General features: G+C 41.5%; 1 protein-coding gene across 17 annotated transcripts in view; it reads right to left on the reverse strand.

Annotated features, from left to right (window-relative positions):
- Window positions 1-16,781, reverse strand: part of CACNA1D (calcium voltage-gated channel subunit alpha1 D) — a 537,366-nt gene that overhangs the window by 286,751 nt on the left and 233,834 nt on the right. For all 17 annotated transcript variants that reach the window (XR_014225629.1, XM_082266515.1, XM_082266513.1 and 14 more), the window contains exons 4-7: window positions 15,084-15,223; window positions 9,777-9,928; window positions 4,582-4,734; window positions 2,117-2,313 (exon numbers count right to left, since the gene is read on the reverse strand). Coding sequence is in view for 16 of the 17 variants with exons in the window: in XM_082266515.1 (XP_082122641.1) it covers window positions 2,117-2,313; window positions 4,582-4,734; window positions 9,777-9,928; window positions 15,084-15,223 (642 nt within the window). In the remaining variant the exon portion in view is untranslated. The remainder of the gene's footprint in view (window positions 1-2,116; window positions 2,314-4,581; window positions 4,735-9,776; window positions 9,929-15,083; window positions 15,224-16,781) is intronic.

Here is a 16,781-nt window from a genome sequence, read left to right on the forward strand (position 1 = left end):
ACCTCTCCTGTAACATGTCCCCTGACCTCTCCTGTAACATGTCCCCTGACCTCTCCTGTACATGTCCCCTGACCTCTCCTGTACATGTCCCCTGACCTCTCCTGTACATGTCCCCTGACCTCTCCTGTACATGTCCCCTGACCTCTCCTGTAACATGTCCCCTGACCTCTCCTGTAACATGTCCCCTGACCTCTCCTGTAACATGTCCCCTGACCTCTCCTGTACATGTCCATACAGCCCCTGACCTCTCCTGTACATGTCCCCTGACCTCTCCTGTAACATGTCCCCTGACCTCTCCTGTACATGTCCACACAGCCCCTGACCTCTCCTGTACATGTCCATACAGCCCCTGACCTCTCCTGTACATGTCCCCTGACCTCTCCTGTACATGTCCCCTGACCTCTCCTGTAACATGTCCCCTGACCTCTCCTGTACATGTCCACACAGCCCCTGACCTCTCCTGTACATGTCCACACAGCCCCTGACCTCTCCTGTACATGTCCACACAGCCCCTGACCTCTCCTGTACATGTCCATACAGCCCCTGACCTCTCCTGTACATGTCCACACAGCCCCTGACCTCTCATGTACATGTCCACACAGCCCCTGACCTCTCATGTACATGTCCATAAAGCCCCTGACCTCTCATGTACATGTCCACACAGCCCCTGCCCTCTCCTGTACCATGTCCATACAGCCCCTGACCTCTCTTGTACCATGTCCGCACAGCCCCTGACCTCTCCTGTACATGTCCATACAGCCCCTGACCTCTCCTGCAACATGTACCCTGACCTCTCCTGTAACATGTCCACACAGCCCCTGACCTCTCCTGTACATGTCCCCTGACCTCTCCTGTAACATGTCCACACAGCCCCTGACCTCTCATGTACATGTCCATAAAGCCCCTGACCTCTCATGTACATGTCCACACAGCCCCTGACCTCTCCTGTACCATGTCCATACAGCCCCTGACCTCTCTCGTACCATGTCCGCACAGCCCCTGACCTCTCCTGTACATGTCCATACAGCCCCTGACCTCTCTTGTACATGTCCACACAGCCCCTGACCTCTCCTGCAACATGTCCCCTGACCTCTCCTGTACATGTCCACACAGCCCCTGACCTCTCATGTACATGTCCGCACAGCCCCTGACCTCTCATGTACATGTCCGCACAGCCCCTAACCTCTCCTGTACATGTCCGCACAGCCCCTGACCTCTCCTGTACATGTCCACACAGCCCCTGACCTAAATGCGCCTATATTTTTGGTAGAATATAAAAAAATTTGGGGCCCCACTTTTAGGTTTGCCCAGGGCCACACTTTGTCTAAAACCGTCCCTGCCTACAAGTGGCAGTAATTTACCCACAAGAAACTGAGCAGTTGCTCAGCCTGTAGAAGTAAAGTCTGCCTTTAAACAATAACAGCTGGTGAGACTAGCCCTGTAGCTATAAGCTAATGTTGAAGTCTACAGGCATCATAATGCATCTCCAGCCTAAAGTACTTTTGTTCACCTCGCCAGTTATAATACCTGGTAGGGAGTGTGGCGCTTCTATGAAACGGAAAGTGTAAGTGTTGAGGCTAGTGTTTGTGATGTCACATGTAACAGGGATGGTAAAGGTCCAAACCTATCCAGAAGCACATACTCACCTTTCCTTCATCCCTTCAGCTGCTGGGAAGGAATCCCTATGTGACAATGCTAAGCCAATCATTAAGCACTTTAGAAGAAGAGGAGTGAGTTTCAGGATCTTTAAAACCTGAAAGTTCTGGGTAATAATGCTGCCCCCAATAGCTGAACCAAGTATTCATGAACAAAGAAAAAGTGAGGGAGAATGCTCTCCTGGGTAGGTGGGGGGCATTAAAGTGAGCAGGTTGCACAGGAAAAACACAGGTACTTACTTAACTGTCCATGGCTCCTGCATTAGAAACAGAGCACATGCACTTGGAATGGGGGCAGGATTTGGGGTGGTAATGGGTAAACAATGTTTTTTTCAGAGGGGTATTGCTTGTCAGGAAGAATCTGGGACAAAATTGGATATTCTGTCAGCCAATCAAGTATATGTAGAGTTGTTAGGGTAGCCTGTTTGATGTCTCATTCTTTTCTAAAGGATATAACTTACCCAATATAAAACATCTGTCCAGCCCTCCATTGTAATACACTGAAACACAGTTAACATTGCAAAGGCAAAGTTGTCAAAGTTGGTTATGCCTCCATTAGGTCCAACCCATCCACTTTTACATTCTGATCCGTTGACAGGACAAACACGCCCACTCCCTGAGAACGCACATGGCGCTGGCTCATCTTCGGCTAGCATTTCTGTAAATTAGAATTTAAAAAAAAATTGCAATTACATGATTATACAAATTTTATACACAACTATATACCAACTATGAGAAACTTTGCGAAGTGCAATTAATCACAAAGTTCCTTAAGTGTAAAAATAGGAATACAAAAGTGGGTTGAATACTATCTTGTGTCACATTCTTTCACTTCTGATGCTCTTAATCAGGGATTCATTCTCCTAATTTTGGTAAAAGTCTCATATTTAACCACTTCAACTCTCACACATTTCCCATGAACCAGTTTTTACATTTCTGCTATGGACCTGTTTATTCATTACTTAACCACTTCCCATGCATAGGACCTTACATGATGTCCTGGACTTTGAATGGTGATAACGGGATGATGCCTGCAGTTACAGGCATCATCCCAGTATCCTTTTTTCAGGGGGCAATGCTACTTAATGTAAAAGCAACCCTAGTGGCTAATTAGACGCTGGGTTGCTTTTACATACGGCGGGAGCCGTTGTTACCCAGGCTAAGCTTAAAATATGTCTTAGGCTGGCCATGCATTACTCATTTTTTTTTTTTTCATTCAACCTGCGTATTGATCGAAAAGAAATGATCCGAAATCACTCGACAGCACTGATCTTTTAGGAAAAATCCAAAAGGCTAGTTGCACACAAGTCGGCCAATAGGTCGACTTGTGTACAACCAGCCTTGGCCATACATGGATCAAAATTCGTCCGATCCCTGCTGAACCGGTTGAATCTCGATCCATGTATGGCCGCCCTTACTCTCTTCATCTCCATTATGTGGAAGAGTGGGGGGTTTAGTGCTTTACAGAAGGAAGATATGATTGTTTGTGCTTTAAGTTGAGCATACAGGAGGTGACAAGGACACCACAGATTAACAGGTGTTTTTCTCTACTTGCTAAATATATTCTTATCCTGTAAATGAAAAGGAATGCAGCCACTGCATCGAAGAAATGCTAAACTGCTACATATATTACGTTTCTGTTTTTGGGTTTAGATATCCTTTAAAGTAAACCTGTGCTTTGCCCATGCAGTTACCCCAGCAACCAATCATACCTGTACTTTTCTCTTTATTATCTTGCATTGAAAAATGAGCTGTTGAATACGGTTGGCTATTGTGGGAACTTTTGCTTCTTACAATTTGTTAGAACAGATCCATTATAGTTTCATAGAATCTAATGTCACTATTAAACAGAGTTGTATAAACTACTCGAAACCCATACTTGAGTAAAAGTACAAGTGCTCGATCAAAAATTGACTTGAGTAGAAGTGGAAGTGCTCGATCAAAAAATGACTTGAGTAGAAGTACTAAAGTATTCAACATTTTTTGTACTTAAGTATTGCAAGTAGTTTTTTTTTTTTAATTTTGCTACTCAAGTTCTGAAAGTAAAAGTACCAGTAGTTTTGAAAAAAAAAATTGCTACTCAAGTACTGAAAGTAAAAGTACAAGTACTGCGTTATGTAGTTATTAAAGAAAGAAGTCAAAAGTTTGAACATCATATTGTTTTTTATTATTTCAAATGCAGCTTTTATTTATACATACAGTAGCTTTTATTTTCGTATGCGCTGATAATACACATGTTTTGAGCTTCATGAAACCTGCCATCTACTGTTCTGGCAGTGGTCATTTTTATAATTGTAACGAGTAACTATGCAGCACAAAAAAAAAATATCGGAGTAGAAGTATTAAAATCATTGAAAAAAATGTAGTGAAGTAAAAGTGGAAGTAAGAGAAAAAAATTCTACTCCAGGAAAGTAGAGATACCGCCTTTCGGTACAGTAGTACAGTAGTGAAGTAGTTCTACTTAGTTACTATACATCTCTGCTATTTAAAGATATCATCTTTTAAAATTCAGTATGTGGACAAATGTGCTAAAGGTCTCTCTGCTCGGCCTTCAGGACCTGGCAAAGACCGCAGCAAATCTGCGTACGCAAGGGGGGTTTCCTGCATGTGCAGACACCCTGAGATCTAGGACCTCATACCTGTGTCATCTTGGCGCATGCCTGGGAAACCCGCACACGTGTGGAGATGTGCCACAGGTCTCCAGTGGGACCTGAAGCCCAGTGGCACATCTATGAATGCTCAGAATCTGGAGCTGCCATGAATGCCTGGGGAGTGCAACGTCACTCTCACCTAGGCGTAAGAAGGAAGAAAGTGTTGCGCTGCAGCATAAAAAGAGTCAGAAATACAAAAAAAATAAAATAAGCAGCCTTATTGGGTGAAGGTCTACATTAAAAAGTAAAAAAGGCACAGATTTTCTGTTACCTACCGGTGCCAAGGAAAAAACAGGATTTGTGCATTTTTCCCACAAAAAGCTCTAGACCAATAATGGCATAAATAATTATAACAAATAAGACCAAGAGAGCAATGTGCAGCAGAGGAACCATGGCTTTTATTATGGAGTTCAGGACAACTTGTAAACCTAGAGAAATGAATAGAAGAGAGAAAGGCCATCATTTATGAAAAGATGCTGGATTATGCCTTGACTATAAAAATACATAATGTAATAAAATGACTAAAACATATATAATGCAGCATGGATATCATATAGTAACAGTTTTATGGTCACTTGCTGAATTTTTATTAGGACTGCTGGGAAACGGACACTGAAAATAAGCTGAAAATTCCTGCAAGGACAAAACAGAGATTACAGTAGAAAACAAAATTAGATTGCTTACTGAAACACTGCAACTAAAGCACGGAATTCTGGATTTATAATATGGAGGTAGGACTAATTGGGAAAAAAAACTCTGATGCAAGGAGAGATCAATGTTAAACATAAAACCCGACAATAGAAGCAAAGGAGACGAGACAACATTAATCAGACACTAAATATAAGCTTAAAGGGTAACCCCACCTTTGTGGGGAAAAAAATAATAAATAAAGAAGTCTGCACTAAGATACAAGTCAGATTTCTGGCAAAATTGTCATTTTTGGTGAAATACTCCCAATAGGAGAACGTCTACAGGGATGCAGACCCAGCAGCTTTCCTTATTAGTGCTCTGCTGCTGCCACAGCTGATTGATAATTATGAAACCACTCCCATTAGACCCACTCAGTACAGAGGAACAAACAGGGATTTCTTCGGAATAACAAACGGTAGGAATCTGCAACAAAGGTTATTAAAATCCTTGCAATGTACATATATCATCCAGAGGGGAATTTTTTATGCTTTAAACCTGAACTTCAGTCAGATATAAAAAAAAGTAAAAAATCTAAAATTCCAATTGCAGTTCTGCATTTAGCAGTTGTGGATTTATAAAAAAAAAAATCATGAAATGTATTTTTATATGCAACCACTGTAAATGCCTGAAAGTGATTCTGAAGGTACAAGTTTATTTACCTTAATGCATTGTATGTATTAAAGGATATGTTCACTTTTTAAAAAAATATAATAAAATACATTTTTTTTGCAGGTAAAAAAATGTGCATTTATTATTTTTTTTTTTTTGCCTGTAGAAAAAAAAAATCATCAGATCGCTGGTGCCATGCAGGTCTCTTCCAGATCTGTCAGGGTATCTGTGTGGTAAGAAGAGAAAGGCGGCACCTCCAGCAGTAAAGGAAAACTGTATTTTGTTGTAGAATCATAGGTCCAAAATCCGACATACAGGAATACACACTACTCAGCAGACGCGTTTCACACAAAGTACTTAATCATTGATTTCTCTTCTTACTACATGGATCTCTTAGGTTGCGGACCTTAGCGAGCACCCAGCTTCAGGATTACCACATCCCTTCCCGGGATCACTAATTGCAGGCAGCCTTGGAGCGGTGTACACCCTTTTCTCTTTTCCTGTAAGAGCCGCTTCACACTATCGCGACCAGAAAGTCGCCCCATGAAGGAGCGACTTTTTAGCTTGACTTTGAAGAGACTTGTAAGAGACTTGTGAGAGACTTGTAAGAGACTTGTGAGAGACTTGTAAGAGACTTGTAAGAGACTTGTGAGAGACTTGTAAGAGACTTGTAAGAGACTTGTGAGAGACTTGTGAGAGACTTGTGAGAGACTTGTAAGAGACTTGTGAGAGACTTGTAAGAGACTTGTAAGAGACTTGTAAGAGACTTGTGAGAGACTTGTAAGAGACTTGTGAGAGACTTGTAAGAGACTTGTGAGAGACTTGTAAGAGACTTGTGAGAGACTTGTGAGAGACTTGTGAGAGACTTGTAAGAGACTTGTGAGAGACTTGTAAGAGACTTGTAAGAGACTTGTAAGAGACTTGTGAGAGACTTGTAAGAGACTTGTAAGAGACTTGTGAGAGACTTGTAAGAGACTTGTAAGAGACTTGTGAGAGACTTGTAAGAGACTTGTGAGAGACTTGTAAGAGACTTGAATGATAGGTGACTTTGTCTGTGGGGAATGCCTGGCTAATCTTTTTCTTCTTCCTGGAAAGTCTGATCACAGTGGCTTGAAAATAAATAAGGATCCGACTTAGAGGCGACTCCCATTGAAGTCTATGTGCACAAGTCGGATACAGGTCGCCTTAAAGTAGTACAGGAATCTTTTCTGAAGTCGGAGCAACTTCAGTAGTGCATATTAAGACGCTTCTCATTCATTTACATTGAATTTGTAATGACAAGAGACTTGGGGCGACTTGAGGGCACACAAGTCGGGTCCCAAGTCGGAGTAGTCTGAACCGGCTCTTAGAGTATCTGTGTGCCCATACATCCCATACAGGCAAACAGATACAATCTCACAGGAAGAAACAATGAACTACCACAGCTTCACAGTTCATTGAGAACTACAATCCAACAGCAGCAAAGGATGTCGGAGCTAGTAGTTGATTTACACACAGAGCTGTGTGAATGAATGAAGTGGCCGGCGCTGATTTAAAAGTAATATTTAGTATGGGGAACTTCTCCCCTTGCTGCTGTCATGGGGAGGGGGGGATTGCACAGCAGCTGCAGCATTGGGAACATGTTTCATGTTCCACTCTAATAATGGGTGGAACATGTAACATGTTCCCAAAAGTGAACTTATCCTTTAAGGTAAAAAACCTTCTGCCTGCTGGACAGAGAGGCAGTGGGAGCTATTGGCCCCTGCTGCTGCCAATCACAACCAGTGAGGAGGGAGTGGGGGCGGGCAAACAGAGCCTGCTACGGAGCATGCGTCCCCATAGAAAGCAGCTTGCTATGGGGGCACTTGACAGGAGTAGGATTCAGAAGTGCCGGCGGGGGGCCCAAAAAGAAGAGAATATGGGCTGTTTTGTGCAAAATCATTGCACAGAGAAGACAAGTATAAGATATTTCTTATTTTTTTAAGATAATTTTACATTTAGAATCACTTAAATTTGACTTGATGTCAGTCTCTTGTAATGTCCTGTACAGCAGCACTCAGATCAGTCTGGGTCAAGAAGGGACAGTACTAGGGGACAGTCAGTTGTCCTGTATGCAGATGTGCTAACAAGCAACATGTAGACAGGAGAAGAGAGCAGAAAGATGATCTCATCAATCTGTTATTACTTATACATTGTCTAATCATAAGCTGTTGGGAAGTGACCTAGATGTATTGCTTAAAGTGAACCTAACAGAAAAATGTTTATTGTAGAAGAGACTCTGTATGTCTCTGTCTGCAGTAGAAAAGAAAAGTCAGATTACCAATTTGTAATTGTGTGGTAGGGCTTTGATCTCAGGACTGGGTGCACAGAAATTAAAATTCTTTGGCAGGTATAGCAGCGTCATAATATGTATTTCAATGATATACGGTACTTAGCCGTTCGCATGAAGTTAGGCTTTCAATAGGCAAATGATGGCCATAAATGCATTTTTTTTTTTTGATGCAATACATTTTTTTATCATATTCCCTTTCATTGGTTTCCATATGTTTGTAGTTTTAAGTTATTTTTAAATTGTTAATTTTATCACTTTTTAATCCAGTAAAATCAATCCAAAAATGATTCTAGTATATCAAAAGTATTGAACATTTTCCAGTCTGTCCAATTGTTTTCTCCTAAACCTAAAAACAATATGACTGATAGTAATAGAAACATTTCCCAAGTTTTTTTCCTTTTCTTTATTTCTAAATACAATCAGAATATTGAGCAATTGGATTGAAAGGTAAGTGGGCACCTTTAGTGATTCAACTGCTGATACATACAGAACTTCTGTATTATTAATATTTTAGCCCGCTGGATGTGTATACAGTAAGCTTCGGATACTTACAGAACGTCCCTGTGCTGTAATACACTGTGTACCACGCTGAGCCAATCACGGCAAGCGGTGTATTCTATTAATGCATACAAAGCCTGCTCGAATTGGCAAAGGTTGTATAAGCCCGCCTCTCTGACTCAGCCAATCCGAGCAGGCTTTGTATGCATTAATAGAATACACTGCTTGCTGTGATTGGCTCAGCGTGGTACATAGAGTATTACAGCACAGGGATGTTCTGTAATTAGCCCAAGCTTACTGTATACACATCCAGTGGACTAAAATATTAATACAGAAGTTCTGTATGTAGCAGAAGCTACAGTACATATTAGGGCACATCCAGCGAGCTAAAATATTTAATAGGGACATTCTGTAACTAGCGTACCTGGCGTGTAAGACGACCCCCGATTTTTGGGGTATCTTTTTTATTATAAAAAGTTGTCTTGTGATTGTGAGTCGAATGTGATTACACACTTTCCTTCGCGGATTCTAAACTCTCTTTTTATATATAGAGAGGCATTCCCCCCCCCCCCCCACCCCTACACCAGGGCTGTGCGGGGCTATCTCTCCTCAAACAAGTTGACTGTACAGCTTTAAACATCTCTGATCCAAACTGTCACCTGAAGAGCTATGTCGTATCCTATAAACGATTGTCTAACTTGATTCTGTATTTCTTCATGCTTTTCTTCCCCCCTCCAACATTTCTATTAAGTTTTCGAAACCTTTGTTAATAACTTCACATGTTTATGTACCAAGAAGCGTGTTACGTTTGAATTTGATGAATGTTGATCATCGCTGTATCTTGTTCATTTATTTTAAATAAAATAAAACTTTTATGGAAAAAAAATAAAAGTTGCCTTATACGCCGAAAAATACGGTACATCAAACCCCAAGTGTCAGATCTGACTTTGTGGGTAAAAACCCCAAAACATACCAAAATTATTATTATATAACGTAACATTGTCTGTCCTAAATTAAAAAGCAGCAACACCCACATTTGTATAATTTTAATTTATCATTGAATGTCATTAGATTATTCTACATTTTTATTGGTTTCAATAATGTGTATTAATGTGGATAAATAATCCAGGCCTATATCTGCCCTTTTGGATCTAACATTTTCATTCTTCCTTTTTACATTTAGTAATGCTAATTGTTCCAGGTAATTTCTGCTCAAAGAAGGTAGACACAGATTCTCAGCTAGACAGTCAGCAGTGCCCTAGCAATTGATATCTTGCAAGCTCTGGAATGTCATAGCGAAGACTTGTTCTCCCTCAGCAGCTAGAAAGACTGCAGTTGCTTATATGTGCTGTACAGACTTACTGGGCACTCCAGACACTAATCGGAGGGGACGTAATACACGAAAAGCTCTCAGAGCTTTCACATCAAAACCTCCGGATTTCCCAGTTGCCTGGCCTGCTCCGTCGGTTTCTTTGGTTCCAAAGTTGAGTTGTTCCAAAGCTACACTAAACAATCTAGAGGAGACAAAATAAATGGTAAGTAGAGGCAGCATTTAAACAGAAGATGAACACAACCCAGACAAGTTAATTAAAGAGGACCTAAAGTGAAATAAAACACTTAACCTTCATTTCCACTTCATATATAGAAAGGAGGCCTGAAATGATTACCTGCCTTGGAGGAACGGATGTAGGATCCTAAGGCAGTTGATCATAAGATCACTGTTGTACTATGATCTTTCTCTTCAGCAGAGAATGTGTACCTAAGTGTTGAGGCATTTAGTTATTTGCTTGGCCTTCGTGGTTTGTCAACATGCTGAAAAAGGTCAGAATTTTAAAGTCTCCCTAAAGTGGTTGTAAACCTCTAAAATGAAAAATGAACAAAGCACATTCCTCTATAGTGTGTATTTGCCTCAATCGAAAGCATCCAGTGTGATTTTCTTCTCCTCTTTCTACCCTCAAGCTGTCTGCTCTAGTCACTTTTACATGTTACTCAGACACCACAGAATCTTGGGAGACCCCCCACCAACACACAGAATGTGATTGGCAGCCTCAGCTGTGCATTTTTCCTTATGAGACTGTGCAGAGGTGGGTGTGTCGTTTCCCTCCACTCAGGTCCCAGATCAGATTACACTCACCTGTGTGATGTCAGATCCCACCCCCTGCCTGCTGGAAATAAGACAAAATCTTTGATCTGTGTGTTTTGGAAGGCTGTAGAGAAGAGAATGCTGCAGATAAACAGGTACAACCTATGCAGGAGAATTTATTTAATCTCTGTGTATCACCAGAGGTTTGTCCTTTCAGTAGTTATGTATGTGTTTACAACCATTTTAAGGATACTTATTTTTAGGGCAGTTAGATAGGTGGGAGGATGAGGCCATTAGGTCCTTTTTAATAATGATGTAATCATCAAAACAATTAAGAGAGCTTTATAAAACCTAATCTAACATTTTCACTACAGTTTGTAATTGACAGTGAATTAATCTTCCATTAGGATATACTCCTTCTTAAAGTGGTTGTAAAGTTACATGTATTAATTAATTTAATTTTCTCTGTTTTGGGTCCCTGTTCAGTACAGTGTGTTTTCCTTAAATTATAATGTAAATAGCTTCTTTGTATAGAGCCCTGCTGTCCTGTCATGCGACCTCCCTCTGCTTCCCTTCCTAAATAAGAGTACAGTGGGAGGGCTGAGATTTCCCTATTATGAATGCAAACTAGCAGAGGGAGGTCAAGTGTCTGCACAGCGGGGCTCTGGAAAAAAAAGTATTGAGCATTACAATTTTAGGAAAACACACATGTTGTACTGAAAAGGGACCTAAAACAGAGAGGATCAAAGTAATTAATACATCTTTTCTTTACAAGCACTGAAACAGCTGCAGGGAATAGAATTACACATGAAAAAGAGGAGAGGAGAGTAGAGGAGAGTAGAGGAGAGTAGAGGAGAGGAGAGGAGAGGAGAGGAGAGGAGAGGAGAGGAGAGGGGAGGGGAGGAGAGGAGAGGGGAGAATAGAAGAGGAGAGGAGAGGGGAGGGGAGGAGAGGAGAGGAAAGGGGAGGGGAGGAGAGGGGAGATCGGCTCTCAAACAGACTACGGAGGAAACGGAGAGAGGGAGGGGGAAGATTCAGAGACACTGAGAAGAGAGCAGGATGCCAGAGCCACCATTATCAGAGATCAGCAGCCATGATAAACCTGGTCAGTTTACAGAGGGGAAGACAGCAACTGGCAGGATCAGCCAGGTAACATAGAAAGGAACAATTGACATGGCAAAATCACTGTGCTATATCTCATGCCTTAAAGGGACAGGACAAAATATAAAAAGTGCTATATACAAATTGATAAAGTGAATCAAAATATCAAATTAATATGACAAACAAAGAGTCCAAAAGTTGTGATTATATAAGAAAGAAATTCTGCTTTCCTAAATTAAATCCCTCCACCTTGTGAGTTAACCGCTTAACCGCCACCACATGTATGGATGTACTCTTACCAGAGAGTATGGACCTCCTATCACTGGGCTACTGTGTTACCACTGATGTTATTCCAGCATAGAAAATGAAAGAGACCATCTAAGACCTTCCACAGACTTGACAATATTCCAATCGCCTCAGACCGTCATGGCCATTCGTATGAACCCAATAAAGAAATAATAATAATAAAGGGCTAATAGTGTAAAACCTCTTACAAGTGTTCTTTAATAAACAAATATTGCAGTTGCATGGTTCATATTTCAAATAGGCATGTATCAAATCCAATAGAAATGGCGAACTCTAGCACTTCCGGGTAGTTGCGGTGACAAGGATATGTAACTCTGCCCGACCGGTTTCGTCCCAACAGGACTTCTTACACTATTAGCGCTTATTTCTTTATTGGGTTCATACTAATGGCCATGACGGTCTGAGGCAATTGGAATATTGTCAACTCTGTGGAAGGTCTTAGATGGTCTCTTTCATTTGCTGGAATAACATCAGTATTGTTCTGTTGACACATTAAAGGGGCAAGAGCATGTTTTACTTTTTCAGGATTACAACCACTTTAAGTGTGGCTCTTCTACTGGTTATTCTTTGTATTTGAAATACCAATCTTTGTATTTCTATACCTTTTCTCAATAGACAATGTACCCTATTACAGTCTGAGCCAAAGTGGGATAACGAGTATATATTTATGCTTTTGTCTGTAAACTTGTTGGTTACTGACATTTGATTACTTTATGTAATTTGTATTTAATCAAAATGTAATCAAAATTTACTGTTTAAAAAATGATGATGCAATTCATCATATCATAAGGTAATATATTTTATTATTATATTTATTATTATATTTTGGATAACAGATGTAGGGGTTCTTTTGTTAACAAGAGTAAGCAAGCAATGCTTGTTAATAACATGCCTCCTATTCATGATTTCTATTTTATAATCTTGAATTGTGTTAAATTGACTGTATATAGCAAACACTCCTGAATGGCACTACATGTAAACTGACTGTACTGTACAATGCAAACACTGCAGTAACTCTGAGGGCTGTATGTGCTGAGTGAATTTTCTCTTATAGCTCTTGTATGTTAAGCCTTCGGTCACACCCAGTGCAGCTTTAAAAGCGTGCAACGTCAATTAAAGGCGCACAATTTCTAGGCTGCATGTCAGTGCAACTTCAGATGCGACTTAGAAGACATCTGTGCGACTTCATGCACAGATGTGTTGGCAAGTCAAACCTAAACTTGCAAAAAGAGTTGCAAGAACTACTTCCAAATCAGTGTGACTCCGATGGTGTTGGAGTTGCATTGATTTGACTGCTTCAATTGCTTACAATAGGGTGCAACTTGTCTTGCGATTTGAAATCGCATGACAAGTCATGCTGGTATGACCGGGGACTAAAAGCACTGTGGTGAAAATGAGGGCTATTGGCACATCAGTGATATTAAGGGCTGATAGAAGACATTGCATGTGATTTGCACCGCACTGCTATACAAATCACATCCAATGTGAATTCTGCAATACAGATTTTATGGCTGAATTTGCATTGCATTCGAACCAAAGTCAGGGAGGACCCTTTTTTTGGTCTGCACAAGAATCGTATTGCATGGCTGTTCACACCCATGTGATCCAATTCCTGTCCGAATTGACAGTTCGCACTGCGATACGCGAACTAATCTGGGGTGACCTTTAAAGTCCTACATATGCTCTTTTCTTCTTTTTCGTAAACAATCTGGGGGTGTCATTAACTTTGTATTGACACTCCCAGCAGTTTGCATATAGCAGTGTTAACTGCCTGCGAGTCAGGTGCAATGTGGGAACCTGCAGTGAATTTGCAGGGTTCCCGGATCACACCAATGTGAACCGAGCCTTAAACTGAATACTTATTGCAAACATGGCAGCACTTAACCACTTAACGACCAGCCACGTAGATCTACGTCGGCTGACTTTGAGTGGTTATACCGGGATGATGCCTCTAGCTAGAGGCATCATCCCGGTACCGTTGTTTGAAGCCGACGGTCGGCTTTCCGTCGGTAACGATCGATGCGGCTCGGGAGCCGCTCGATCGTTACCCGGGGGGGCGGGAGGGGACGTTCCCCCCCTCCCGCCGCCTTCCGCGGCTTTGCTCGGGGCTCCCGTCCCACCGGGACCCCCGAGCACCCAGCCGGCGCGTCCGCCGGCTGGATGGAGTCCCGATGAATGCCGGAAACTGCATCAATCGGGTCTCCGATGACGTAAACCGGAGGCGGCGTCCATGACGTCACATCCGGGTTACTGTTCTGCAAAAGGCGGCAGATTTAAAAAAAGTGTAGTGGAGGGGTCTAGGGTCTTTTAGACCCTCGATCCCTCCATAAAGTGTACCTGTCACACATATTGGTGTCACAAGGGATGTTTACATTGCTTGTGACAGCAATAAAAGTGATCAGATTTTTTTTTAAAAAAACCTGTAATAAAGTTAAAAAAAAAGAAAAAATAAATAGGAAAAAAAAAAAAATTTAGCAGCCCCCATCACCGTTAGCTCGCGCACAAAAAAAAACGTATATGCAAGTCGAGCCGAAAAAGAAATCGCTGTTCAAACCACACATGTGAGGTATCGCCGCGATCGCCAGAGCGTGGGCAATAATTTAAAAAAAAGAGCTACACTCTAACTCTAAACTGGTAACCGTTAAATAAATTTAAAGCGTTGCAGATTGAGATCTCTATTGACCGTAGTTTGTCGCCATCCCACGGGGGGGCGCAATTTTAAACTGTAACATGTTTGGTATCTATTTACTCGGCGTGACATCATCTTTCACAATATACAAAAAAAACGGGCTAACTTTACTGTTTAGTATTTTTTAAAATGAGTGAAATGTGATTTTTCAAATTTTTTCCAAAAAAATGGCGTTTTAAAGACCGCTGCGCTAATACCGCGTGACAAAAAATTTTGCAATGACCGACATTTTATTCTCCAGAGTCTTTGCTAAAAAAATATATATAATGTTTGGGGGTTCTAAGTAGTTTTCTAGGAAAAAATACTGGTTTTATCTTGTGGACAAAAAGTGTCCGAAATAGGGCTGGGGGTAAAGTGGTTAATATAAAGAACATTTTTGGTTGGTTCTGAATTATCCTTTAAATGCTGAATTGAAAACAATAATGGACACAAAATACGTACAAAACCGTATCACTAGTATAGATAATAAGGCGCAATTAAGCATACTTACCCTACAATTACTATAACAAAATCCAGCAAATTCCATCCATTTCTTACATATGCACTGGGATGCATGACTAGTCCATATGCTATAATTTTCAAAAATGTTTCAATTGTAAAAATGATGAGAAAGGCATACTCTACTTTTTCCTGAAAAAGAGAAAGAAAAGAAAATGTAATTTAAAGGAGAACTATTGCATATTTTCAGCAATGTATCAATGTATCTGTTAGCATAACTTTTTATTTGACATGAAATGTTTTAAAACTTTTCATATTTATAATAATGGCAGTCTGCAGCATCCAACCATTCCATTGCAGATTTTGACCTAGCCTGCCGATTAAGTGGTTGATTTACTAAAGACAAATAGACTGCACTCTGCAAGAGCAGTTGCACCAGAGCTTAGTAAATGAGGGAAAGATTTGCTGACTTCCATAATCTAATCATGTGCAAACAAAAATGCATTTTTTTCTTTTTTTTCGTTGCATGTGATTGGATATTATTTGTAAAGTGAAGTTTTACCTCATTTACTAAGCTCTGGAACAACTGCACTTACAAATTGAAATCTATTTGCCTGGTTCAGATCAAAGCATTCATGTTTTAGAATGGCCCAGTCAAAGTCCAGACCTAAGTGCCGGTTCACACTTGTGCGACGCGGGAACGCCGCGAATATGCAGCGTGTTCCCGCATCGCATCCGCACATCTGGCAGTTCACACTGCCATATGCGATACGCAGGGGGTGTCAATTAAAAGTTAACGACACCCCCAGTTGCGATCGCATATCGCAGTGCGATCTGCAAGTTCACACAGAATCGGATTGCACAAGTGTGAACCACTGTGCGATCCGATTCTGATGCGGCTCAAAAAAAGCCACATGTGCGAGTTTGCTGCGGATGCGCTGCGAATTCAGCCATACAAAGTGTATGGCTGAACTCGCATCCGCACATGAGATCGCATGTAATTTAGGAGCAGTGCGCTCCGAATTACATGCAATCTCGCAAACCGCACAAGTGTGAACCGGCACTAAATCCAATTGAGAATCTGTGGCAAGACTTGAAAATCGCTGTTTACAGACGCTCTCCATCCAATCTGACAGAGCTTGAGTTATTTTGCAAAGAAGAATGGGCAAAAATGTCACTCTAGATGTGCAAAGCTGGTAGAGACATCTCCAAAAAGACCTGCAGCTGTAATTGCAGCAAAGGTGGTTCTACAAAGTTTTGGCTCAGGGGGGCCAGGGCCATCTTACTGAATGGGCATGCTGGGCAGTTGCCCGGGGGCCCCACTTGCCTGGGGGGCCCCACCTGCCCAGCCCCAGCCAAGCATTAGTCCCGATACCCGTGTGCATCCCACTGCCGAACTTAGCAGGTGGCAAGCGCCTCCACGGGAACAGGCATACACAGGACAGTTGAGTCTGACTCCCGTCCGTGTATTCACCGGACCCAGTCACCAAACTTGGAAGCTGTCATTAGCATGGCACTGCTGTACCAACAAATATCGCCTCATCGATAATTTGCATTTTTATTCTTGTGTGTGATTGTGTAGGCAGGGCCCCAGTGCACTGCATTGCCCGGGGCCCTTTAATGCTCTTAAGATGGCACTGAGGGGGGCTGAATACAAATTTACGCCACACTTTTCAGATATTTATTTGTAACAAATTTTGAAAACCATTTATCGTTTTCCTTCCACTTCACAATTATGTGCCACTTTGTG

The sequence above is a fragment of the Pelophylax lessonae genome (assembly GCF_965119305.1).
Source record: "Pelophylax lessonae genome assembly, chromosome: 8".
NCBI classification, from domain to species: domain Eukaryota; kingdom Metazoa; phylum Chordata; class Amphibia; order Anura; family Ranidae; genus Pelophylax; species Pelophylax lessonae.